The sequence below is a fragment of the Larus michahellis genome, chromosome 3 (genome assembly GCF_964199755.1).
Source record: "Larus michahellis chromosome 3, bLarMic1.1, whole genome shotgun sequence".
Taxonomy (NCBI): domain Eukaryota; kingdom Metazoa; phylum Chordata; class Aves; order Charadriiformes; family Laridae; genus Larus; species Larus michahellis.
Genome location: NC_133898.1, coordinates 95,079,291 through 95,105,345, shown reverse-complemented (window position 1 = coordinate 95,105,345; position 26,055 = coordinate 95,079,291). Strand labels below are relative to the sequence as shown.

At 36.8% G+C, this 26,055-nt stretch overlaps 1 protein-coding gene across 1 annotated transcript in view; it reads left to right on the top strand.

The window, feature by feature from the left end:
• TTK (TTK protein kinase) overlaps positions 1-20,705 on the top strand; it is a 38,857-nt gene extending 18,152 nt beyond the window's left edge. Inside the window, exons 7-23 of the mRNA XM_074578345.1 lie at positions 3,800-3,905; positions 3,999-4,074; positions 4,157-4,257; positions 5,270-5,369; positions 6,086-6,182; positions 8,256-8,437; positions 8,562-8,698; positions 10,250-10,376; positions 11,473-11,565; positions 13,790-13,947; positions 14,035-14,186; positions 15,430-15,554; positions 15,857-15,937; positions 17,942-18,118; positions 18,823-18,913; positions 19,129-19,226; positions 20,401-20,705. Coding sequence (XP_074434446.1) covers positions 3,800-3,905; positions 3,999-4,074; positions 4,157-4,257; positions 5,270-5,369; positions 6,086-6,182; positions 8,256-8,437; positions 8,562-8,698; positions 10,250-10,376; positions 11,473-11,565; positions 13,790-13,947; positions 14,035-14,186; positions 15,430-15,554; positions 15,857-15,937; positions 17,942-18,118; positions 18,823-18,913; positions 19,129-19,226; positions 20,401-20,490 — 1,991 coding nt within the window. The 3' untranslated portion in view covers positions 20,491-20,705. The remainder of the gene's footprint in view (positions 1-3,799; positions 3,906-3,998; positions 4,075-4,156; positions 4,258-5,269; positions 5,370-6,085; positions 6,183-8,255; positions 8,438-8,561; positions 8,699-10,249; positions 10,377-11,472; positions 11,566-13,789; positions 13,948-14,034; positions 14,187-15,429; positions 15,555-15,856; positions 15,938-17,941; positions 18,119-18,822; positions 18,914-19,128; positions 19,227-20,400) is intronic.
• The last annotated feature ends 5,350 nt before the right edge of the window (positions 20,706-26,055 follow it).

The following is a 26,055-nucleotide window of genomic DNA, read 5'->3' as shown; positions in this document are numbered from 1 at the left end:
TAACTAACTCTTGCAAGAGTGGTATCTAAAGCTTCCATGTTTTTGCTTTGTGTAAGGACAGAATTAGTGCAAAATAGACCTGACTTCATTTCCTTAGGAATATTTCTTCAGGAACACTATTTGAGATTTGGCTGGCTCCCATTGAATCAACCTGGGTGTGAAACAGTAGTTGGGCAAGGAGCAAAAATGTCTGGTGACACTTGCAATAATAATCAGTTATTGTATTAATTTTTTAGTAAAACTTATTTTTGGCCCTATTCTGTTTACCATTAATTGCATATAGACGTCATTAGTGCCATAACTGATGTATGTGCCACAGAAGTTCATGGATTGTACAACTTCTGTCTGATATTACTGGCTCTACTTGCTGCAAAGCTAAGGGAATACCTATGAAAGAATACGTGTCAAAAGCCTGTTTGCCAGTTGGGAAGCAGTGAACTTTGGAGGAAGATTTTTTTATTTAAATGAACTTGTAACATTAAGTATTTGAAAATTGGCAAGTTTTGCTTCATCTATTTAAAGATAAATTTTAAAAGGCAAATAACATTAGACTTGAAACATCTCAAACTCAGGGATGTACGTGGCCTAAATGATTGAACTTGGCTTTAAGTGAATTTGTATGGTGTTTCTGGAGCAATACAGAAACTATTTTATCTGTTTTATTTTATAGGCATTTAAGTCCTGTCTGTTTCATATTTCCATTTTAAAAGACTTTGAAATACTTATATTTGAAAACAGGAATACTGTCTATGTAAATGCATTTCTTCACTACTTCAAAAAATTGTTCAGAAAGCAAGTCTAGAAGCCTTTGGTTTAATTCCTTTTTCCCCTCTTTCATTAATGCACAGCAATCTAAAGTATTTGACATGCCAGGTGCAATCAAGAGTTTAATTGGGGGGAAAAATATAATTTAGTACTCAAAAACTGTAAGGCATGAGTAGTATGAGAGGCAGATAGGCTGTCTCAGACTGTGAAGAAATAAAGTATGGTAGATCACTAGCTGAATGTGAGACTCCAGCAGTAAGACTGGGCAATAAGTGTTTAAATGATGGAAAAAAGAAATGTGTGGGATGTGTGTGAGGCTTATAATGATGGTACTGGATTGGTAAACTGCTAATTTGAAATTATATTCAGTGTTATATTAAACAAAAACTTCGAACTACATTATACGTCGAGCCACTTCTCTGTTTAATACATTGAACTGAGTAGTTTGGTCTATTCACATAAGTCATTTATTAAAAAAACATAGACTAGAAATAGGTAATATTGTGGTGTTCTTCATCTGACAGAAGCCTGTCTTCTGCTGGCTGAAGGGAGCATGGGAGGATTCAAAATAAAAATCAAATTAATTTTAATGAACTGATCCAGAATTTTAAAATGTTCAGAAAAATTGGAATATAAAAAAAGTCCTTTAACTGTGATTCATGGGAGGCTGTGGCTAGCCATGAGTTCTTCTGTTTATTGGTTAATGGAATAATTTCCTGTATTGATGGGAAAACAATGCCTACAGGATGTAGAAGATCATGTTATAATATTTTAGTTGTCTTTGGCTTTTTTAAAATGCTTGTTGTGGTGTCTGTCTCTAATAAAAAAAAAATCTTACATAATGGAAGAGACCTGTCTATCTAAATAATCAGGTAATAATTTCATTTTTTAAAAGGGTTTGTCAGGAAAATAACTGAAGTTAACAGTTTAGTGTATATCTGAAGGCTCTTAAAAGAGCTTGTACTCCTTAATGTTCCCTAAATGAAGAATTAAACTACCGTTTTTATATAACAACTCGTGAACACATGTTCATGGACAGTTACTAACGTGTCAATGTGTCTGCATTATTGTATCCTGACTTCTTGTTTATCTGAGAAATAACCTTCTCTTATTCACCGCTAGGCAAAAAAGGTTTGGTTGATGACCATGTTGTTCTAAGCTGCTTATTTCCAGCTTTCGAAGTTCTAGAACAACTCTTCAAATCACTTGATTTCTGGTTTTGCTTACTGTAAAGCACATCTGAAATATATGCTTTATTTTCACAAGGTGCAATAATACCATGACTAGGAGTTGAATTGACGTTTCATTTTAAGATTAATGTGTAACTTCATATAACTTTTGCCAGATCTTCAGTGACAGAGCAAGATTCTGTATGGGACTGAGATGGGGCAAGGGAATGAGCTGTTTGCTGTTGCCTGCCTTGATCTTCTCTGACCTGGCAGTAGAGCACAGCTTACAAGAGCATACTCAAAATTTTCACTCTGTGAAATGAACTGGTTTAACTTCACCCAACTAATTGCTTAGACTAATTCAGCTGAGTTTCTAATTCAGCTGAATTTAACTGATATGAATTAGGGATTACCCTCATAAGTGCTGTGTTGGCAGGTCAGTGAAGTGGAAGGATCAGTAAAAGGGCTTTGGTAACAACTCACTGGGCTAGTAAGTTCTTCAACTGGTTAGTAGAGTTGGCTCTAAGAGGGAATGTGCTCCTGGCCTATGTCAGGAGGTTTGGAGGTGATTTTGAAGTTTCTTTCAGCCTTAGGATATGTTAGCATGAAAAGCATGTTCAGTAACTGGAATTGGGAAGCTTCTTGGAGTTTTAATGAGTAAAACTGCAGTTAAAGTACCTCTCCTCTTAAGAGGGCGAAGGAGAATCTGCTTAAGGTTGGCAGTTCTGATTCCTGTCTTCTACCTCTGGCACAGTAGGTAGTTCTAGAGATTTAGTATGCAGCCTTCTAGAGATTGTACTGAAAACCCTGAAGGAGAAGATCTGCCTGTGAAAGATTTACCTATTTATTTTGTGAATGCTGCTTTTTATAACTTCCAGTAGAATTGAAAAGGCTGCATGCTTTTGCAATTGCAGGCACCTGTTAAATGCTTTCAATCCAGGTGGATCTACAGAAACACAACTGAAGTAGCACAAAAATTTTGTATCAAAATTAAATACCACATAAATGAAGTCAGAGACCAAAAGCTAATGCTCCACAGGAAAACAGGACAGGTCAGGGATATTATCAATATCTTGGGTCTCTGCAGTAGCAGGGAGCTTGTCAGGATCATCTAGACAGTTGTACCTTTGATACGCTACCTCTCAAACAAGATGAGTTTTGATGCTTAATTTAGGATTTATTATAGTTATTCAGGCATGGGTGTCCTCATCACATGAGCTGAAAAATAACTGAAATGAACAGAGAAAGAATCCAAATGTAAGAGGCTTTAAATCTCGTGAGGAGTCCTTGTGGAGCAAGCTTCAGAGGCAGCCTTTGGATGATGCTGGTTTGGAGTGGAGTTGTATTCTCAGAATGTAGATTTGGAAAATCTGCTTGCTCTGAAAGAGTGGGTTTCTTCTTCACTCCTGCAATATACTATTTAAACCAATGTTTTTGATGCTTGTATTCTTCATGCTGCATATAGGATGAGGTGAGTGAGGTTGTTGAATTAAAAGTTTAATTGCTTGGATAGTCTTTGGACATCTTGAATCTCCCTTTTTTGTGTTTAGATATAGTTTACAACTGTAACTGTATAGAAAACAAGTAGCTAATATATTTAACAATTGTTACAGGAAATTTTGTGCTTATCCTGGAAAGCTGCTTGTGGTTGCGAGTGTGTTAGGGTTTTTTCTTCTGAATTATATCTTTTATAATTATATAAAATGTCTGTCTAGATCAATAGGAAATACTGATATATGTCAGTGATACTAGATTACTGCAAATGTATGTATTTTTAAATTGCACTTATTATAAAAGAACACTTTCTTTTGAAATAACTACAATCTGCTGTATTATCCAAATAATTCTAACTCATTTACCTACAGTATCAAGTACACAAGAGCTTGGACTTCAGAGCATAATTGGAAACTACAGAAGCATAAAAAAGAATGAACCTGGTGAAAATTCCACTGTTACCAAACCTTTGTTTGGGTAATGGCTTGATTTCTTTCTTAATTTCTTAAAACACCATTTAAACAAAAACTGCACATACACACTACATTTCTTTTTTTTCTTTGCCTTCAGGGAGGAGAAATCCCAGGAATTTGATGCCCTCTTAAATTGCCACAATCCATTAAGACCGCTAAACAAACCTAACCAGGTATAAAAATGTAACATTTTGCTTCAAAACTTAAACTTTTCATTGTGCTTTCCACATCTGATAACTTTCAATTTACTCTTAGGCCTGCCCCTTTGGGAGGGTTCCTGTTAAACTAGTAACTGATGATGATGATGATGACGTGAAGACAACGGATGTTCCTCTTGCAGCTAGTGTTATGAGGAGGTATGGTTATTGGGTTTACTACAGCACAACAGATCTTAATTCTCTTTTTCAACAGAATGTTTTTGTTGGATAGTGGAAATATCAGTTAAGAATATTAAAATGAATCTAAAGATTATCGACAGATAGTCATTATAACTGCACTAGGTATTGCAATAACCCACTTCCTATCTTATTACTCAGATTCTTTGTATGAGAGCATGCAAAGATCAGTTTCTTGTTCTGGCTAATTGGTAGGCTCAAAAGGAAGGGAGACTAAGGCAAAAATAAATTTTGTTCAAAATAACTTTACACTTGTGTATTCCAGTTCCTAAAATTAGATACAAGGCAGTCTTGTAAGTTCCCAAAAAACTTTTAAATCCTCATTTTTAACATAATCCATTTGATAATGATTATATTAAGAAAGGGGTTATGCTCATTTTATTGTAAATGATTGTTCAGCATTGGAAGAAAATAGCACTTTGCTACATGTTACTTGACCGTAGCACAGCTTGAAAGTAAATACAGGAGAAAAAGCTTCTCCCCCAAGTTAAGTTTGTTATGCTTTTTTATTGTTGTGTAATTAAATTCATGTAGAAATGGGAACTTTGGGGAGAAATATGTAACCAAAAAGTAATAAATGCACCCTTAACCTCTCAGAAGTTAGCTAAAGCCCAATATTCTGAATCTGTGAAAGCAGTGAGATATAAGGTATTTCACATAACAATACTGTTCTGTAAGTATTTCAGAATTGACTTTGGAACAGACTAGTAGGGTTTAGGATCCTAGATGTAGCTTATTACTCTTTTCTGTGGAAGGCAATCAATTATGTCATCTGTCATAGGATAATGATGGCATTGTTACAGACTTTTTTGGTATTGTTTCTCACTTGACCGTCAGAGTGGACCTGCTTTTCTGTGTATTTGAAACTTGTAGCCAAAAGGCTTCACACAACTGCCTTTTCATGTGCGTCATAAAAGGCAATCATGACATTATATGTTGGCATGTGATGTAATTAATAATGTTATTTCAATAGGCAAATATCTGGTTCCAAATGTACAGCTTTCATTACACCTCTTCCACCATCAGAACCAAAATCTAGTGGGGGTGATTCATACGACCTGGGAGACTTGCAGGTAACTTAAATTTTTTGCAATAGATGTAAGGAACTCTACCTGGCTGTCCTATGATATTAGAAAGGAAAATAATAAACACTTTTTTCAGTTTAAGAAAGAGATAATGTAGAATATTCATGTGTGCTAAGTAATCAGTTGTGAATAGAAATATTCATTGTGGCTTTTAAATTTTAAAACTGTTATGCATAATCAGGTGTTAAGAAAGAGCTTTCTCTGGACAATACATCTGATGGGAGAAGTGGGGGGGGTGTTAAAAATCTGTCATGACTTATAAAGAGGGGATAATAAGATTTCATCTTGACTACAGGAGCTCTTTTAGCTGTAGTCATGAGTTCTATCATGGGAAGTACTCTATTCAATGAAGTCCATTTAATTGAGTTCACGAAGTGCTCTATGGAGCTGTAAATTATGGCTTTTGATAGATTAATTTTGAGCTGTGCCTTGGATTATCGTGTCCTGTGTTGCTGTCCCCAGAAAGAAAATTCAAGAATAGAAAGCATTTAGGTCTTTGTTACAGAAACTGTATGATGGAAATTCAGGTTGTTGATGGATTTAAAAAATATCAGTAATGCTTGTCTGTGTGCCCTGCACTGTTTTCATACGCATATTTGCTTTGTGGTGTGTCAGTCATTAATTATCATAAGGAAATGTCTTTCAGACACTATGCTTGGGCTCTCCCCTTTGATTCTTTTTAAGATGCTTTTTATTTTCTTTAGTTGCAGGTGTCAGATGAGAACAGCATAGAAACAGCTACCAATTCAACTGTAACTCTCAAACCCAAAATGAATACAAGTTTTGTGATTAAAAGAGAAGGTAACTATTAATATGTGATATTTCAGTAGTTTGAATAAGAATAACCATTGAAAATTTGCTGTTCTATATTTTAAAGAAAATGCATTGCTAAATAAAATGTTCTTCAAAAAGTGAAAAAATTCTTCTGCTTGGAATAGAGGAGGATTTAATTAAAATCTGGCTTTTGAATGGCACCTGTGAAAGTAGTAAAAAAAAACCCAATAAAACCAACAAACAAAAACTCTTTAAAAAAAAAAAAAAAACAAACACCCCAAAACCCCTAAAATTCCCTACTGCAACATTGTCAAAAAGTGTAGAGTGCTGGGCTTGAAGTAAAATGCCAATGTATAGTGCTAATTCATTGTGTCTTTATGTTAGGTGGATTGTAAGAGCTAAATAGGCATTGAAACAGCAACAGTGCAAGGTTTCAGATTAAGACTTGCCAGCTTGAGTGTAGCAAAATGTTGCTGGCATATCAGATAAATGCTAGTTTATACCAAAACAAAAAAGCGAATGTTGGCTGAGAGAAATTCAAACTAAGGATTATAATGTTCTTGAGAGGTAGTCTGTTGAGATTTTCTTGAGAGCAAACAGTAGTTTAATTTTTCCGGTGATTTTCCTTGTATATGCCCCTAGTTTACCATATAGGCGCCACAGCTCTGTTTTCTTTTGTTGACATTTAATGTGAGATTGTTTTGGCTGAAGTAAGCTTAAAAAGCTGAGACCGTGACACTGTCTTTCACTTGAAAAAAAAGTGCAAAGCTCCTGCAATTCTCTCTGAGTGCAGAACACCCACATCATCTCTTGCTGTCAGCATTTTCTATCCTGTTTACCCATTGTGCATGAAACTCTAGGTGGCTTTTTCTGTTGTTTATGTATTAGAGAATATTTGTCATATTAGGATTGTTCACATATCTTAATTATTTGCTTCTGCTTTGATCAGGCTTCTCTTGTCTTTTGTTTTCATCTGTTAAGTGTCCGTTGTCTTTGATCAGCTTCACTGCTGAACTTGGACACAACTTGGATGTAGAGCAAGTAAAATTTAGAAGGTTACTAATGACTTAGCACCAACACCATGAAATATGGGATACGTGTACTAATCTTTTACAGTTACTTGACGCTTCTAGATTTCTGATGAAACACAGTTCCCTAGATGGCTTTCTGATTTATGATCCTACTGAAGAAGTTAGGTGAATATGTCTAATAATGATGCAAGGGTCGGATTTAGGATTATATACGTATCTACTTATTGTTGGAAAGAAAATGATTTCATTTGAAAAATCGTGATTTTTTTTTTAACTTCAGTGTCTCCCCAACCGCCCACCAAAACCTTTCCCACTGACTTGTGTTGGGAACGGTTTGGATTTCAGGTAATACTTTCCCTGTTAGTGCTTCATGCAGCCTTCCAGACGAGGTGGTGGTTGTCGCACCTCAGTCCTTTGGTAGCTCAATTGTGCTCAACTTCCGCTTAGTGTGGCATATTGCTTTCTAGTCATTTGAAAAGAAAACTGAACGAGCACTTGAAGGAATGCTCTTAGGCTGTGCTATTTGCAGCCTGCCCTGCAAATCTGCCAATTCACTGTCTTATTACCTCTGCAAAAGGAACCACGAGATGGAACATGCCTTGTCCCTTTATGCCTCTGGCTTCAGTCATTACACTGGGTTATAGGTTGCCTGTTGTCACAGACAACAGACTTCTAATTTGAAGTATTGCAATAAGCTTATCTTAAATGTTTTATAAACCTGCTTAGTGTCCCAGGATGTTGTAGTACAAATGATGAATATGATCTTGTTCTGTGTGTTGGTGAAGGAAACAGTTGTGTCTCTCTTACTGTTACACTTTGAAGAAAGTTGTCAATGTTATTACACTGAACTGAATATGAATCCTGAATGCCTTTTAATGCCTGATTCTAGTAGGTCAACTGTGTGTGTTTGTTCTGATATAGAAAATGAGGTAAAATTATTCTAGCAACTGGGGGGAAAAATGTCAGAAACTCTGTGGAGTGGAAACTCAGTGGAGTGTCAGAAACAGTACTAACTATCAAGTCTTTTTAATAATCTGGTTTTGTTGTGTTTTGTTTTTTTCTTTTTTAGAAAATAAAGTCCAGCATCAGGAGCTGAAGATACCAGAGCCAAGGAGTCTGGAAAGTCAACAGCAACAATTTAGTTCTGGTGAAAGCTATAGGAAGCAGTTGGAACAGATTAAACTAAACTATGTTAATGCTAGAAAAAAATGGCCGGTTCAAGATGTGACACAGAAAAGCTGCTCCAGAGAGGTAAAATAACAGGAATATGTAGTGGTTTTCTAGCTGCAGCAGCTTTCACATGTTGAAAAAGTGATCTCTGTGTTTGTAATTGTGTCTCTCTGTATGGAATAATATCTTGTTTTGCCCTCTGTAGGGAAAACAATCGAACCTTGAACAATCTGGTCCTCCTGTTTCAAAAGGATTATCACCACCAGATGCTGTTTCTAAGAGAAGTGATCCATCACATGTTTGTGGAACACCAAGCACCACCTGTAATGATTATATGGACTGGTGAGCCACTTCTTTGAGTTGAACACTCATGAATGGTAGTCGATGTCTGGAAAAACTTTAGCAGCTTTTAACAGGGTTTCTTAAGCTTTTCTGTTCAGATAGCACACAAGATTTCTGAGTGCTTCCAACTCTTGATGTCAAAAGCCTGACTTTAAGATTCAGATTTCATTTAGGGACCTCTGTCTTCCCTGGAAGTTTTTCAGCATTTGGAAATACACCATCAAATCCATAAGTCCTTATTAGAGCATTTACCTGTTTCTTTGATTCCTGCTGCATGACGCTTTCTTTTGTATGCCTTGTGTTTTTTGTGGCTGAAAAGCTTTTTAGATTGATAACTATATATCAGCCTGGTTCCTGTGATGCAAGTATCTGTGGTTTAAAAAAAAAAAAAAAGGTGTAAGGAATCTAGAGGCTTGCAGAATAGAGCACTCAAGTTGGGAAATGTTAGCATTTGTTTATCCATGCAATCTTAAATTGGGCATAAACATATATTGATAATCTTTCTGATCATGTGATTACTTACTATTTTCATAAGTCTCTATGATGAATTATATAGGTCACGGATATATGATGAGTAAGCACTGTTCCTGTTGGTAGGATCTCTGTCTCCGTAGCTGTAGAATTTAGAATATATGTAGTGCATGAAGCACATCATCTCATGATGGAACTTGATAAAAATAGTCCTTGAATAGTAGTCCTGTTCTTGCTTCCTTCAAACTCTTTTAAAAATTAAATGCTCATTACACACAGTATGTATGGCACATGATAAATACACAGAATTGTGGAGTGCTTTTGTGTTCAGTGACAACCATGATTTTTGACTTGTTCTACCTGTTTACTTCAGACTTTTGTCATTTTATTCCCTAAAAAAAAAGTCTTAGGGATATAAATTTTTCCAGTTCTGACCTTTTGCATCAGTTTCTATAAATACTGTGGAAAAGTAGTATATTTGGTGATAGAACTAAATATATCGTAGACATATCAAGGGAACAAATCAAAAAACATAAAGAATTTCTTGCAGTCTTTAGTCTTTTTAAATACATGATCTTTCTGCTCACGTACAGCATAGCTAAAGCTCTCAAAAACCCCTCTCATAATTGCCTTGGAGCTATTTGCCCCAGTATGCTCACTTAAAAAAAAAAAAAGTCGTGTCTCTTCATCTAAAAAGGTTTTGAATATAGAACAATAAGGTGAAAAAAACTTAACTATGGCTATCTTGCTGTCTTTTGGCCAGCTCTTCTAGTTACATGGTTCTTTCATTTTCCAGTTTGTGGGGAGTGCCAGCTAGTATCTGAAGATGGGGATTTCTTTAGTTACTATTTTAAGAAATAATTCCTAAGCATGTTACAGTTGAAGTGTACTCTAAAAGACTTCTAAACCAAGAAGTGGAACTGGTTTTGATGCTAATTATTGAATGTAGCAGAGGCTTTTGCTAGTCAATAGGGTTTAACTTTAAAGAAGCAATGAAGATTTGAACTTTGTTAGAATAATCTTAAAAACAAAAAAACCCCAAAACAACTAAATGCAGATATTGTTCATAATTTCCTTTAGTTTCAGAACACCAGTTGTAAAGAACAACTTTCTACCAGGATGTCAAATTTCTACTCCCTACAGCCAGCTCCCATATTTCCTACCACATACTCCAGCAACTCCATTTCAAAATCAAGTTGGCTTGCAGGTAACGACTTCAGGCTATCTTCTGCCATTTTTAAGTACATATTTTCATTGGACGTTAGTTTAGGTTAAATATATGCGTATATGTTTTTTTTAATCTAAAGTTGCTATTCATCTTTTTGGATGGGTAATGGAAAGTAGTCTGCATTGCTTATTCTCAAAATAACTGCTGCTTCATATGTATGTCTGAATTTAGGTAAAATAAGTCAGCTCTTGAAAAATCAGTTCAGTTGTGTCACAATCCTGAAGCCTTTATCTCTGACATGTAAGCCTTTTCAGATCCTACTTCATAACAGAAGCAAGAACTAGAGTCACTGTTTTTGTTCTGTTATATTTTTATAGTGGTACTATCCATTAGAGTGGTGTACCCATAAAGAGAAGCAGTGTAAAACTGTAAGAGTCTGAGGGAGGTAAAAGAATGAAGAATTACACTTCTCCATTTTGTTAGACTTCACAAATTTTGATGCTTTTGTGGTGACCTGAAATCACGTAAAAATGGATTACCTTAGATGGGTTGCACATTTAAGTAGGAGTCTTCACAACTGTAGACAGAATTGCAGGATAGTTTAAAGCTTCCTACCAGATGATTAATATTTAACACTTGTGGCTGTTCTGCAGCTTAGCGTAGCAGGTATGGGTGATACAGGCAGTTTCAGCTTCACAGCACTGAAGTCTGCTAGCTAGTAGTTGGCTTCAAATAAAATAGTAGGGGAGTTGAGTACGACTCTTAGTTGCATGCTGTGACTGAAAGTCTTGTAGACTATCACATTTCCAACAGCTGTAAAGAGGGAGGTGTCTCTAAGGATCTGAGAAGCCTTATTAAAAAACACCGTTTTCTTGATTTCCAGTGTGAAAAGCATGGGTATCTTTTATGAGTTCAGTGATGTTATGTGCCAAGTGATGATCATTATACAAATACTCTTGCTATGGGGATCTTTAGCTTTCCAGACAAACATGTTTACAGTTTAGCTTTGCAGTTCATCTTGTTCAGAAAGACAACTTTAAAGCATATTAACCTAATAAAAAGCTAAGTTCTACCAAGTTCTGCTGCATGTATAGCAATATTGGGTTTTTTCTTAACTTTTTCTGTATATTCACAGGTTCCAGCTTCTATCCCTTCACATGAATGTCTTGCTATCAAAGGAAGAGTTTATACAATATTAAAGCAAATAGGTAGTGGAGGCTCAAGTAAGGTAAGATGCTCTTTTATTATTTTAGACAGTTGCTCATTTACACAGTAGTAGTTGTATTGTAAACATAGATGATGTCATCTAATAAGGACTGCCTAGTACTAACATTTACAAAATGTTTGAGTGACCCAGAGAATCTAGGAATCTGTTGTTTTAAAGCTATGCTTAGACTTTATCCCTCATGGATGCAGAAGAAACATAGTGGACAGATTAGATTTGGTACAATGCTGTCTCACCTGAGTCTTCAGATGGCCTGCAATAATAACTGAATTAATGTATTATTATGAAAATGATGCTTCAATTATGACAGGATGTTAAATACAGTACTGTTCATTTTAGTGGAGAAACAAAGTAAAACCAGCAGATTGATAAAGGGGGGGTGCTGAAGTAAAGAATAAACAGTGAACAGAAACTCTGAACAGATGTGGTCAGAACACTGACAGGAGCTATGGAAATAGGAAAAAGTGATTACCCAACACCTAAAAATCTCACTTAAATCAGTAAACAAAGGTTGGAGCCCATTTTGTTTTGCTTTCGGCGTGAAGGCCTGAAAGTAGATTGTGTATGCTCTTGAAGATAATTTCTGTTGTGGAGTGAGTATTAAAATTCCTAATAAAATCAGCTCTTCTGTTATAGGAGATATGCTGCAGTATTACTGTAACATGGGAGGCCATTGTTTAGGGCAGTGTGATTATGTTGAGAAATGCATGGCTGGTAAGGTTGATTGAAAGTTCCTGAAGTGAACAGGCCATCCCTTGCTACTTCTGTAACTTGTGTGAGAAGGGGAATGTAAGCATGACTGAAGTGATGACTGAGCTGCTTTCTATAAGGAAATTTGGGGTCATAGGAGCTTGGGAAACAGTTTCGGCAAAATCTCTTGTTCAGAAGATAAAGAATTACAACAGAAACGACATAGGCAGTTTTGTGTGACTTTAGATTTCTCCTCTGCTTTCTTCTGTCTCCCATACCTCTGCTTCGCCTGTGTGCTTCTGTCTTAAGACTGTATAGTAGTCACAGGGACAGTCTACAAATTTCTGTAAGGGAACTCTTAATACATGCATGCATTGGTTAATCCTTAGTAACAGCCTCTGTAGTACTTAGTCTGCAGCACTTGGAAAGTGGAATGGTTACTTTTGGGTAATCTGAGGCATACGGTGAAATATAAATTGGATACTTAAATGATAGCATTTCTATTTATAACTCTTTTTTTTTTTCCCCAAAGTATCCTTTTGACTTGCCAAAAATTGCCTGGAAATCTTAGTTAGAGATAGTTTTAGAAATATCTCTAATCTTGTCCTTGAGTTCAGTCCACTAAATCCTTTGGTGTTTTGTTTTAAATGCATGGATTTTCCCAAACTGGCTTTAAGGGCCTGAGATGGTACTTAAGATTGATGTTGTTTTATAGCTTTTCAATTTTTTAAATTAAAAATATTTGATAGCTGTCATTTCATAAGAAAAGCTTCCTCTGTTGGCAGCATGCAATTGTAGAATGAGGTGGGATGGAAGGGGCCTCTGCATGTCGCTCGATCCAATGGTTGGCTTAAAGCAAGGCCAAAATAGAGCAGGCCGCTCGTGGTCTTTCGTGATTGAGTTTTGAGTATCACTAAGGATGGAGATGTCACATCCTCTCTGGACAACCCGTTCCCCTGTTTGACTAGATGATGGTGAAATAAATTTCCTGATATCTAATTGGCATTTTCCTTGTTGTTAGTTATACCTGTTGGCCCTCGTACTTTGATGGTTCAAGAGCAGTCTCTCTTTCATACCTTCCCTTTAAATAGCTGAAGATAGCAATAAGATTCCCTGTAGCCTTTTCATCTTAAGACTGAATGGACTCTGCTCTCAGCCTCTTATGTGCCATGTAGTCTAACCCCCAGATCATCTTGGTGTGATACAATGGATGCGTAGTGGCAGGTCAAACCCTTATCTCTGTCGGAGGTGTTATTTTGCATTCTTTATCTCAGGAACCCTTCAAGACTTATGATTGAATATACCTAGTGAAATATAATGTGGTACCGAGATGGTTTCTCAGAGGGTGGTTTCCGTTGTATTTGGTGGCTTCTTTCTTAATTTTTCTTCATGATGACTTGTATGAACTTCTTTGTAAATTTATTGTTGCTTCTTTTGAAAAGGTACACTTTTGCTTTGAAATTCTTGCTGTGGTGAGATGAAGGACGATAGTAAATCAGAACTAGGATTGAAGTTATTTACTGATACTGTTTTGCAGGTGTTTCAAGTACTGAATGAAAAGAAGCAGCTCTATGCTGTCAAATATGTGAATCTAGAGGACGCTGATCAACAGACTGTTGAGAGCTATAAGAATGAAATTGCTCATTTGAGTAAACTGCAGCAACATAGTGATAAGATCATCCGTCTTTATGGCTAGTGAGTAAACACTAATTTTATTAAACCAGTATCTTTTTATATAAAGAAGTTGCCTTAAATTTTAACGCAAGTATATTCATTTTTTAGTGAAATTACTGATCATCATATCTACATGGTAATGGAGTGTGGAAATATCGATCTCAATAGCTGGCTCAAAAAGAAAAAGCACATTGATCCGTTGGAACGAAAGAGCTATTGGAAAAATATGCTGGAAGCGGTTCACACAATCCATGAACATGGTATACTTAAATAATTCTATGTATTTGTATAGGTTATATGGCAGAGATAACAGAATGTGTTTAAATTTTGGAGGTGATACTGCTCTTAGTTTTGGTGTAAATCTAGTGATCTTCAAAGATGGGTATTTACTGTATTGTGAGAAAAAATTTCAGTGAAACAAAAGACGAGTAAATCTTGATGCAGAGGTAGACTTTGGTAACTCCAAGTACCACCACTACATAACGCTTTCTATTTCCTCTCAAGAGGCAGAAAACAATCTTTTCTGTATTAGACTACATTGTATATTCCCAGTGCTGCATGTTCTCCGTTAGACTCAAATTTCAGTCACTCATCCTCTCCAAAAAAGCTTTGACATTAGTGACAGCTTTTACAGAGCTCTGTCGTTCTTTACTTTGACGTAGTGTTTCAGCTTTTTCCTCATAGTTCTTCAGGCCTTCCTTTCATCTTCACCTATGTAATTGAAGCACATGCATCTGTATTCTGTTTGACTGTATAATATAAAGCAGAGCAGATCTGGATCCTTTTTCTATTTAAGAAAGGAAAGTGAAGACCTGTACATACAGCAGAGTGCATCACCTCTTTACAGCACAGGAGCACTAGAATATTCAATAATATAGAAAGACAGCAAAACCTACTAAAACACAGGCTACATACTATGTGATGTGTCCTTGAAAGAAACTATCTTGCAAAATACAAAGACGAATTGATTGATTTATGACTAATAACCAAAATTCATAATAAATCATGTAAGTAGGGTTTGTGAGAGGTCAGTCATATGTAATCCTCAGTGAACGGTACCTTTGAGATCAGGAAGCAGAAAACATCAGACTAAGCAATATAATTCTTTTATTTTAAGTACCTGCTCAGCTTATTCTTTAAGAGAAAGCTACTGGAGTAGACAAGCCATTGAAATGATCCAGAACAACAGTTCACTATTGCAGTGTGCGCATACAGCTAGAGGGACAGTCCCTAACTGAGATAAATTATGCAGCTCAGGTCTCTTGGAGCTATTTTGGGGTGCCTGCAGATTTGAATAAGTAATAATTTGAACTATAAACTTATGCAAGGCGTAACTGTTTAAAAAGCAATGGAAACACTTTTATGAAATCTGGAGATAATCACTTGCTTTTGGCCAGGTAAAGCTGATCTGCACCTTCTCTTTGTGCAAGGGTTATGGGAATTGAGTGAAAAAAAAAAACCCCATAGTAGTAACTGGGATTGACTTTAAACTCTATTTCACAGGCATTATTCACAGCGATCTGAAACCAGCAAACTTTCTGATAGTTGATGGAATGTTAAAACTAATTGACTTCGGCATTGCAAACCAAATGCAGCCAGATGTGACAAGCATCATTAAAGATTCTCAGGTGAAATACTTCTGGGAAACTGATGTACACTTTTCTGTAAAGTGCTGTAGTACTTGCTGATTATGTTAATTAATGCAGTAACTTCAACGAATACTGAAATTTTATGCTGAATGGTTTTATGTGTTTATATAAATATTCCTAAATATAAATTTTTACGTGTTTTTTATGGAACAGAATAACAACGGCCTTCAGCCTTAATGGAAACAAATTTTCGACATGCCTTTCAGTGCTTTGAGACAAAAATCTAATGTTTTAAAGTGTGTTAAATTAAGTGCATGCTTCATTTTTTTTTTTATGGCTAGGTTGGCACAATGAATTATATGCCACCTGAAGCAATAAAAGATATGTCTTCCTATGGAGAAAATGGGAAATCTCGATCTAAGGTAACATATGATCTTTTTTTTTCTCCTATTCCCTTCATATTAAGAAGAAAGTAATTCAGGCATATATTTTAAGGCTTAGTTTTCTCAAAATCTTCCATTGAAACTTGAACACAAGGAAATCCATTGTGCCATGATATTGGTGGGCAGAGATTGAAGGCTAAGTTTATTCCTCTCAACTATGTAAAGGATTTTGCAAATGATGTTTAGAAACATGTAACTGCTGGATTAATGAGTAAAACGGAAAGGAAAACAAATGCCCAGGCTTGGGTGTTGGAGGAGCTGATAATAATAATAATAATGATGATGATAACATCTAAACTGATAATAAATGTAAAATATTTTAAAATCCTTTTCTATGGAGCAATAGAAAAGTCTTCCACCAGGATGTCATGGCATTGAACAGCAATATAGAGTACAGTGAAATGAATGCAGCCTTTCACATATCAGAGGCTGTACTGACAACTAATGTTACAAAAGTCTTTTGAGCATCTTAAAGGTCCACCATGCTGTGCATCTCTGACAAGTCCTGCTTTCCACTGAAATCACTCCAGGCTAGAGCTTTCAGGCCTGTTTCTTGGAGGATCTTTCACATAGTAAAGTGAGAGAATCATTCCTCAGTCACTTCGTGGTTGCCTGTTGTGCTGATTATGCCCTTCTGTTTTAGCTTTCTTCTGCCAAAAATTGTCAGAGCTCTTATGGTACTGCTAGCTGCTGCACAGCTACATTTTAGCATTCTGCGTGAATAAACCTGGCGTAGAAATCTGTTTTTGAAAGCAAGAAAGCTTGTTCTGGTATAAACCATGGTTAGTTTTCTTGTTTAAACAACAAGATATGATGATGCTTGTGTCATTGTCATATTTTTTAATTCTTTTAAGTGAGAGGCAGGTATTGCAAGAAATGAGTGATACCTAATAAGGCCTTTTAAAAGGTGCTAGAATGAAGTCTAGTATTTTAGTGGACACGTGTGTGAACTCTGTATATACTATTAATTCTTCTATGCTACAGAGTACTGTGTATTGTAGAACTCTCTATAACTCCACCAGGGCAATGGAATGTGAGTGATGAGGAAAATACTGAAGGAAAGCAATTTCACATTGGCAGTCAAACTTCAATTCAGGGGTATATAGTTTTGTGGAAAGGTGTTTAAAAAAGTAAATAATATATATTCATATGCACGTGCATATACACACTCAAAGATTGTGACTTTTTAGCAGTTGAATGGAAGTATTACTATGTAGTAAAACACAATCTTGTCTTTCTAAACACACAATAGAATGTTTTATAGATGAATTTCGTTTGTTAAGGATGATGCATTTTACCTTTTCTCATGTTTTTAAAAATTGCATGCAAAGTGCAGACTTGCTCTGGAGCTCAGCTCACCTAAGCAAAAATGTAACCATTGTGCTGGGAGTCAGGCCCTCTGTGTGTCTCTTTCCCCAACTCCCTCATCTCCCCCAGCTTTATGTGCTTTTCTTAAAGTGCTTCAGCTTCAACAGGAGAAGTGGAAAGTCCTCCAGTAAGGAACAGCCCAGGTGTGGTGGTTGAAATCACGGTCTGAATCCTTTAAAGCCAGAGGAACTGAGCTATGGCTTCCCAATTCATCCACACAGGGGACGTAGCTGTGATGTCTCACTGGTTTCTGGATTGAATTAATTTAGTATGCTTTTACTTGTACTTACTCATAAATCTGAAACTAGGATCCTGCTGTTCAATTTGTTAAGGACTACCTTTAATTTTATTTTAAGTTAGTTGTTCAAGTAAGTTGATTTTCAGAGATAATTATTGAAAATAGCTTTCTTATGAAATAATGAATAAAGCCCCATCACTGTCTCTGCAAGTAATGGCATGCTGTCTTGGTGATTTTGTGTCATAGTTACTAAGATCTGTTATCAAGTGTAAAATAGATACTGTTAAGTGAAATGACTGTACAATTATATGATAAGGAAGTGTCCGTTCAGTCAATTTAAGTGTGGAGTAATCCTTTTTTGTTTGTTTTTATATTAGATAAGTCCAAAAAGTGATGTATGGTCATTGGGATGCATTTTGTACTGTATGACATATGGAAGGACTCCATTTCAACATATAACAAATCCAATTAATAAACTGCATGCCATTGTTGATCCCAGTTATGAAATAGAATTTCCAGATATTGCTGAGAAGGATCTTCAAGATGTGCTAAAGGTAATTGTCCCTTAAAATTAATTTTGATTCAAATAATGGCAACTTCTTAAACTGAATGAGTTGTGCTTGAGAAACATTTTTCACAAATAAATGCTCACTGCTACTTGTAGTAACAGCTTTGTTCCAAAAGAAGACTTAATGAAGCTAGAGCCACTTCAAATAGTTTCCAAAATAAAAGTCTGTTTTCAGCTCAGTGGCAAATAAACAAGTAAATACTTATAGCAATGTAGCTTAACTCCTTTGGCTGAACAACCCTAAGTAAATACTGTAGCTTCTGTACTCCTCATCCCTTTCCCTCACCCTGCATATTTGCCTGCTTTTGAAACTGGGCCTCTGCTTTTACTCAAGCCCAAATTGTGTTGCTCAGCAGGTAACAAACTGAAATCCAGAAACACTTATCCCGTTAACTTTCACATCTCAGTGTTATTTTGTGTTAGTTAGAATAAAAGAATATTGCAGGTTCTGGTCTTCACCTCTTCTGACACGATTGATGGAGCAAAACAGGATACCAAACTTTACTCTGAAGATAATTGCTAATGAAGGCGATCAGTTATTGTATTGCGAGTTGAGACTTTCTGAGTGTGTAGTTCTGCAGTAAGAAGTTCTGACATGCATCTACAGGGTCTTCTGAAGATCCTCACTGTTAATTCTTAAGGAAATTCTTAATTTACTTCAAATTAAATTATTTCTTAATTCACTTGCAGCGCTGTTTAGTAAGAAATCCTAAACAAAGAATATCTGTTTCGGAGTTGCTGGTACATCCGTACGTTCAAATTCAAAGTCACTGTCAAACAGGTGTGTTTATTTTAAAATACATTTATATTAAATAGTATTTATAATTCTGTTTAAGAAAACAAAATGCTTTACTCGTATTTGTGCTTTCCACTTGCTAGTGTAACAATTTATTTTATTTGGGGCTTACGTATGTTTCAGAAAAGACCTCAGTATTTTAAGTCTTAAACCCCTTACAAACTGCACTGGTAACTTATATGTATATAAATTAACTGCAGGTGTTCCAAATGCAAAAGGAACAACAGAGGAAATGAAACGTATCCTTGGCCAGCTGGTTGGCTTGAATTCTCCCAACTCTATTTCTAGAGCTGCTAGGGTAAGTACGCTTTCTTTTCCATTTTGTATGGTACTACATGTTCGTGGAAACAAAGGTTAGAATGTTTGGTAGTGAAAGCTGAAAAGGATACATCTATCAAAGCTTTAACCACAGCTGGAAAAGCATTACACATTGTAGTGCTTTTGTTTGCAAGCATGCAGAATCTTTCCACATCCTTCTGAATGGGAAGGGTTAAAAGGGTGATGGTAATCTTGATTTTTAGCTCTTTCTTTCCTTTCCACCTCCCAGTATATCTGTATTGCTTTACATCCAAATGCCCCACTATCCCAGCATTTTCTTTCTAAAACAGTCCTACTGTGCTGCTTAGCTTTTAAGCTGACCAAAAACTGTAGTAGGACTTCTAATTTAATAACCATCATTAGGGAGAAATTATCTAAATCTGTCAAGCATGCAGGCTCTTGGACTGCAACAGTTCTTACTTCCTGGAAGTTGCTGAACTGTTAATGCATTGCTATGTGTAAATTAGTCCCTGTACGTTCAGTTGTTATGATTCCAGCCTGTTGGTTTACTGCCTAAAAGAGAAGCTTGGTAACTCTTCACCAACTTGGTTCTTTACACCTGTTTCTTGGAAGAGGTGATGGTGGTCAGATATATAAAATGCAAAGCTGCTTTCATGGGGAGGGAAGCAAATTCAGTATGCATGAAGTAAATCTAAAGAAGCTTATTTACACTTACACTGCTAATCATACCTGATTCTTTTTTTAAATATGGGGGTGAACAAGAGGTTACCCTTTTGTGATGTGACTATGCGTCCACTGATTATTTTTTTTTCCCATCTCGTATAAAGCTTGGTCACCTCTCTCCTTCCATGCCGGTGTTTCCGCATCAGAAACAGTTAACAGAGTAAACTTGATTTTACATCTCAGTAATTACTTTGCTGTCTGCCAACTTGTGAAGCTCTGTACCTTTGCTCGTGCTGCTAAGTCAGAGTATGTGTTTTCTTTCAGGCACTACATTGCATTACAACTGCTACAACTAAGCTGTCTTAAATGTATCATTACTTTCTGATTTGAGAAAGAAGTTTTAGTGTGGCATTTGGAATATTTCAGTATGTGATGACTTATTAAAGTGGTAATCCCTGTTATAAAGATATTGTTTTGAGTCCACGTGTGATATAACTGTTCACCTAAATACTTGTGTTATTAACTTTCAGACTTTATATGAACAGTGCAACAGTGGTAAAAGTCTTGATGTGTCAGCATTTGCAAAACTTGGGAGCCAAAAATCATGGACAACAAAATGATGTACTACTGTTCAGGATGCAACGGAGATATCTGGTCTGTTAAAAAAATATTTTGTGCTGCTAGCTTTTAAAAGGACACTCAGCATAAAGTTCACATTTTTAAATGTTCTCTACGTCTTCCGATAATGCTTGCAGATCACTAAAAAGAATTCAATTTAATGTTTTTCATTGTGGGCTGTTTCCCAGTGCATGCTACTTGGATTGAACAATAAAAATTGCTATTTGGTGGTTATGGTCTTTGTTACTTACAAAGCACTACAGTCTTTGGAATATAAAAACTTGTATGAAAATCTTAAAGCTCTCTTACCTCTCTGAAGCTAAAACAAAAAAGTTCCTAAAATGCCAGTTGGTGCACATGAAAAACATGCAAATATCTCTTGAAATATCTCCTATGACATGAACACAGAGTATTATGCAGTTCTGTCCTTTGCCAACAAATACATCTTGTATCCAGTTTTCATCCTAACTAAGGAAATAAGCACTCTGTCTATATATGTGATCAATTACAATACTGGTAAATTAATGTAGATATTGCCTAGGTTTTAAGCTGTTCCTGTGATTAAGTGACATGATGGAAGCATCAGTACAGTTCTGAAGTTGTATGAGTAAAATGGCTTTTGTTCTATTAAAATGCTACTATAAATCCAATATAGTCTTCAAATTTCAAAATAATAGAAAACCCATTAAGGTTCATGATGGTCAGAAATCACTAATTTGGGATTTTTAAAAGCATTAATTAAGCAGTCTTTGAAATGCACTGAATGTAGCAGGACTTTTACATGGATTGTTAGTGGATTGGTCAGGTTTTGTTTTAACAGTTACATTTCTGGTGTAAGCGTATGAATTTAAAACGTACTTAAATTATTGAAAGATGTTAAAATAATATCTAATAACTTTGAATTGCCTTCAATTTCATGACAGCTGCCATGCTGTCCTTGGATACTTTCTGAAGCATGGAGCTTATCAGCTCTCTATCAAGCATTTTGAATTAGTCTGTTTTGCCTTTCCTTTGTAATAGCCCTGCATATAAAGAGCCCAACTTCATTATTAAAGTGGTTCTTTCCTCGTTTATCTGCATGAGTTAAGAGTATGACATACTCCTTCATCAGTGATGGAAGAAGTTGAAGGTCAGCACTAGGGAAGCTTTCCTGGATAATTTCTGCATGTTAGATTACTGAGTTCATGTTTTCTTAGCTTCAGAAGAGCACTGAAATATTTTAAAGTCTTTGTGATAGCTTTTGTATTTCGTGTTTAAGTTTGGATAACTCATTGGGAAAAGATGTCATAAAGTAATGCTTCACACAGGCCTAAGTTGAGAGATGTTTGTCTTTCACTGTAAGCATATACTTAAATATTCACTTTTTCCCCCTTCTAAGTATTTTTTTTTTTCAGATTGCCTGGATTCACAAGATTTAGGTTTTTATCTTCTTTGATCTTGGAATGTTAGGTTTCACTGATGTCTTCCTACCAGTTGATTTCTGTAGCTTTCATTTCCATGACTCTTGAAAGATTTAGAGGATCCAAAAATCTGAGTGGCACGGTGCTACTGGTTACCTGTTAACCTGAACCTGTAACAGTACTGAGAAATCTCCATAAAGCCTCTGAAGAAGGGAGGAAGTCTAGTTTAGACGGCCAGGCTTTACTACCTGACAGAAGTATGGTTATGTGTCCAAGCGCTGGAGTGCAAATCAAGTGCCTGGGAATTCTTTCTGCCTCTATGGCAGAGGTGTATGTTCGTGGCACTTGTCATCTGCATGCCATCTGGCAGGTCGATTAGGTCAGCTGTCTGTGTGTGTGGGGGAGAAATGACCATTCTTGCTGCTGGAGATTTACTTAAGCCAACTGCTGCCTTGGGAAGGTGCAGCTGGACTCCTGAGAAGGCTTACAAATGACTTTGAGCATCACAGAATACTGGGTGGTTGTGTTTGATGTTCTGAGGATGTGGATATTGTTCTTGAGAACTTTCAGTTTGACCCTATAAAAGGGGAATTCCCACCGCCTTTGACACGTGTATTAGCAGGGCTGAAGGGCTGAGATACCTTGATCTTTTCTTTGTCTAGCTAAGCTTATCTTATACCTATAGGAATAGGCATATTGTACTGCAGCCTCTATTCTACTTTCCCTCAGCGTTTATGGGGGATCATTCTTTACTGACAACTTCAGGTAAAGAAAATGTTACTGTTTATCCCTGGAAGACGTGGCTATTTCAGCAGTGATGCAGATGCAAAGTCGCAGCTGTACTTTGCATGATTCTTCAGCTCAAAATGTAACCTTTTTTACATGCTTGCACACTGTTGGTATCACTCATAGCGCTATTATGATGTCTTGATCTGAAGTTAATAGCAAAGAAAAGAGATAGCGAGTTGTAAATACCTATCTTAACAGCAATATTGGAGGAAAGACTTAAAGACTTTATTTCAATGTGTTCTTGCTATCTTTCCTGCTGTTGATTTATTGATTTTGATGACTTTATAACCCTATAAGAACTGAAGAATGAGAGCGAAGAATAGCACATGCTCTGATCTCAGATGACACAGGAAACTCAGAAGTATTGTATCTCTTTCCCAAACTTTAGTAGCTTTGATTTTAAAATGAGGTTTTCAGAGCTCATTAATATAATAAAAGCCCCCCTTAATAGATGGGAAACTTTATTCTTAATTCTCAAATATTCAAAGCAGCAAAACAATTCTTCAGATACTTAGTAAAAAAAAAAAAGGCCTTTAATGAAGAATACTATTTCTGTAATTTTATCAGGCCTCTGCTTAATGTCTGTGTTTCAAAATTCTAAGCCCTCACCACCTTCATGTACTTGTTAGGACTATCCTGCTGTGACAGAGCAAGTGCTTGTAAAAGAGCATTAATTACTCTGGGGTGTGGTGTCCCTGTGTCTGTTCAGCACCTGCCCTCCTTTGTTTCAGGTTAGCAGTGATTCTCGGGATTACACAGGGGGAGTGATTAGGAGTGGGAACTACTCCTGGTACCAGCCCTTCTCCCCCTCAGCCTGGTCTGGGAGCAGGGGACAGGGAACCTGTGCTCCCCCAATGACGGGGCACACGCAGGAACAGCACATCTGCCTTGTAAGGGCAAACTTGGAATTACAAACTTAACTTTGGTGTTGATCCCACTGTTACATGAAACCTTGTGGAGTCTCAATTAGTCATCTGTGGGGTCGGGGGGCAGCTATCCCATATTTCTAGGGGGGGGAAAAAAGTTAAAGACTTGTTCCCTGCAATGGTCCTGTTCTTTCTGGGGTTTTTGTTGGTTTGGTTTTTTTAATCAGACTTCAGTACTCCTGCAGAAGTTCAGTAATACTTCAGGCATAATGAGAGTATATGCTAATTGTACTCGTCTGTTATATAAATGTTAAAGTTACAAAGCTTGAAGCTACTGAAGGAAAAAAAAGTTAATGTTCTGCACCTTTCATATTCTAGACAGCTTGGGAGACTGGTTATGGTGTGGGAACTGAAACACCATTTCTGCCTTTCTCTGGAGAGAGGGGGGGAAAGAAGTATCAGCCTCTTCAGAGGAAAACTTATGAAGAAAATGCTTACTCTGCAGAAACATCTTTTCACAAAGTTATTATTGAAATGCCTCCCAACTACTTGTCTAGATTACAGATCTTGAAATATTTCTGCATAATTACTCTAATGTCATGATTGCTAACTTTCACTGTTTTGCTTCTCTTGTTAGTCCTGAATAGGCAGAGAAACTGTGCTACATGCCTGATTTTTCTGTTGTAGCGTGTGGTTGATCAATCCTTTCTCTCATTCCGTGACTGCTAAAGAACCCACAGGAAGTAGAGCTGGCATGAGAGGGAGCTTATGAAAGAGGACTGGGGCTGACGAGAGGTAGTGGGTAGGTATCAGTCATCCCTTCTAAATAAAAATCTTCTGTTGCAAATGGGTAAGTGATTTATACTCCTTCCCTGCCTCAATGATGTGCTACAAGATGTTTGCCTACCCTGGCAGCTGCAATCTACCGGCCCTCAGTCTATTCCTATTGGTTTTTTTGCTTTACAGCCAGACACTTCCCTTTTCGGATTCTGCTGGGATCTTAAAAGTCTGTGTAAAGTAAAGAATAAAAATAGCTATGCATGAGTAGTTTTAAAGGACAGAAAACACCAGTCTTAAATGTTGGGTAACAGAGGTTGCTGCCAGAAGCTTTCTCAAGATTACAAAATGCGTTGCTGTCACCCTCAAGGCCACAGTTCAGAACATTGTGTATGCATAAAATGGGGAGAGGTGTTGACTGACTAAACTGGAGTGTATCTCTTTGTAATTACTGATTCTGGATACATGTATAACACTATATCAGCTAATATTGAGATACCACAACTACATGAAGAGTAGAAAGTTAAATGAGAACACTTTAGTAAGGTCCCTTTAGTAATTCTTGTTTGGAAGCTTCCAATCTTTTTAAATCTAATACTGTGTTCCAAAAATCCTTTACTCAGCAGCTAACACTAAGAAAAGCCTAACTGCAGAAGGGTGACTTTCTTTTCTTATTCATGGACGGGTATAGCATTACTCAGCCTGAACAGCTGTATGTATAGCTGGAATTTGAAGACTAAATGGAGTTTAAGTTCTGAAGGCGCTGCTCTTTTAGTCTGTCTTGATGTGCCAACACCCAGAATTGTCCTTGACAAATATAAGAGAAGGAGGCTCTTCCCTTGCATAACTCCCTGCTCTCAGGGCGCTTGTCCAAGACAAGTCCTATCTCCATGGCCCTGGAGGAGTCAGGCTCCTGCTTCTTATCTGGCTTTGTTGAAGGCACTCTGAGCTCCTGCTGATGAACGCACAGCTGGGTGGGAAGGGAATGGTTAAATCCCGAACAGTAGAGAGTGCAGACCAGGGTGTGAATTAGTCTGAAGGTAAGTGGTCAAACTATCACTCTATTTGGTCCTTCCTGTGGGTTTCTGTTTCTTTTTCTTTAAGCACCCGATAGTGGTTTCATGCTACACAGATAACTGATTCCAGCAGTGGTGATTGTTAAGTATCAAATTAAAAATTAAACAGTTGAAGTAAACTTGAGTTCTAGCCCACCTCTGAAGCCTAGCTCCTGAGCTCCTCAGCAAGGATCACAGGCTAATCCTTGCAGGTGCCAGTTATGGCAAGTAAGAGCTGGAAACTATACGCTGCTTCTTTCCCACTGTCCACACTCTCTTATTGTCTTGCTGCTCCCTCAGCTTGCGTGAGTTCTCTGCAGCAAGCATAAAACAAATATTACTTTTCATCATATTTATAGCTTAGACACTCATGGCTAAGACACATCCTGCTTCAGCGAAGTATAAACCACCAATACAAAAGTATTCCCTTCCTGCTCAATGCATTTATCGCCTCCCAGCCCAGTTATCCGTGCCCACCTGCCAAGAGCACAAAGCCCGTCTGTCTGTCGGTGAGCTTGTAGAGTATGCCCTTGTTTGCTCACCGCTCCACATAAAGTAATGAAGAGATAAATCTTCTACCAAGATAAAGGCTATAAAGAATGGAGCAGGCCATGTAGTGTGATTACTTTGTAGGATATGGAGCTGTACGCCTGTATGGAAACGGGAGGAAGCTTTGCACA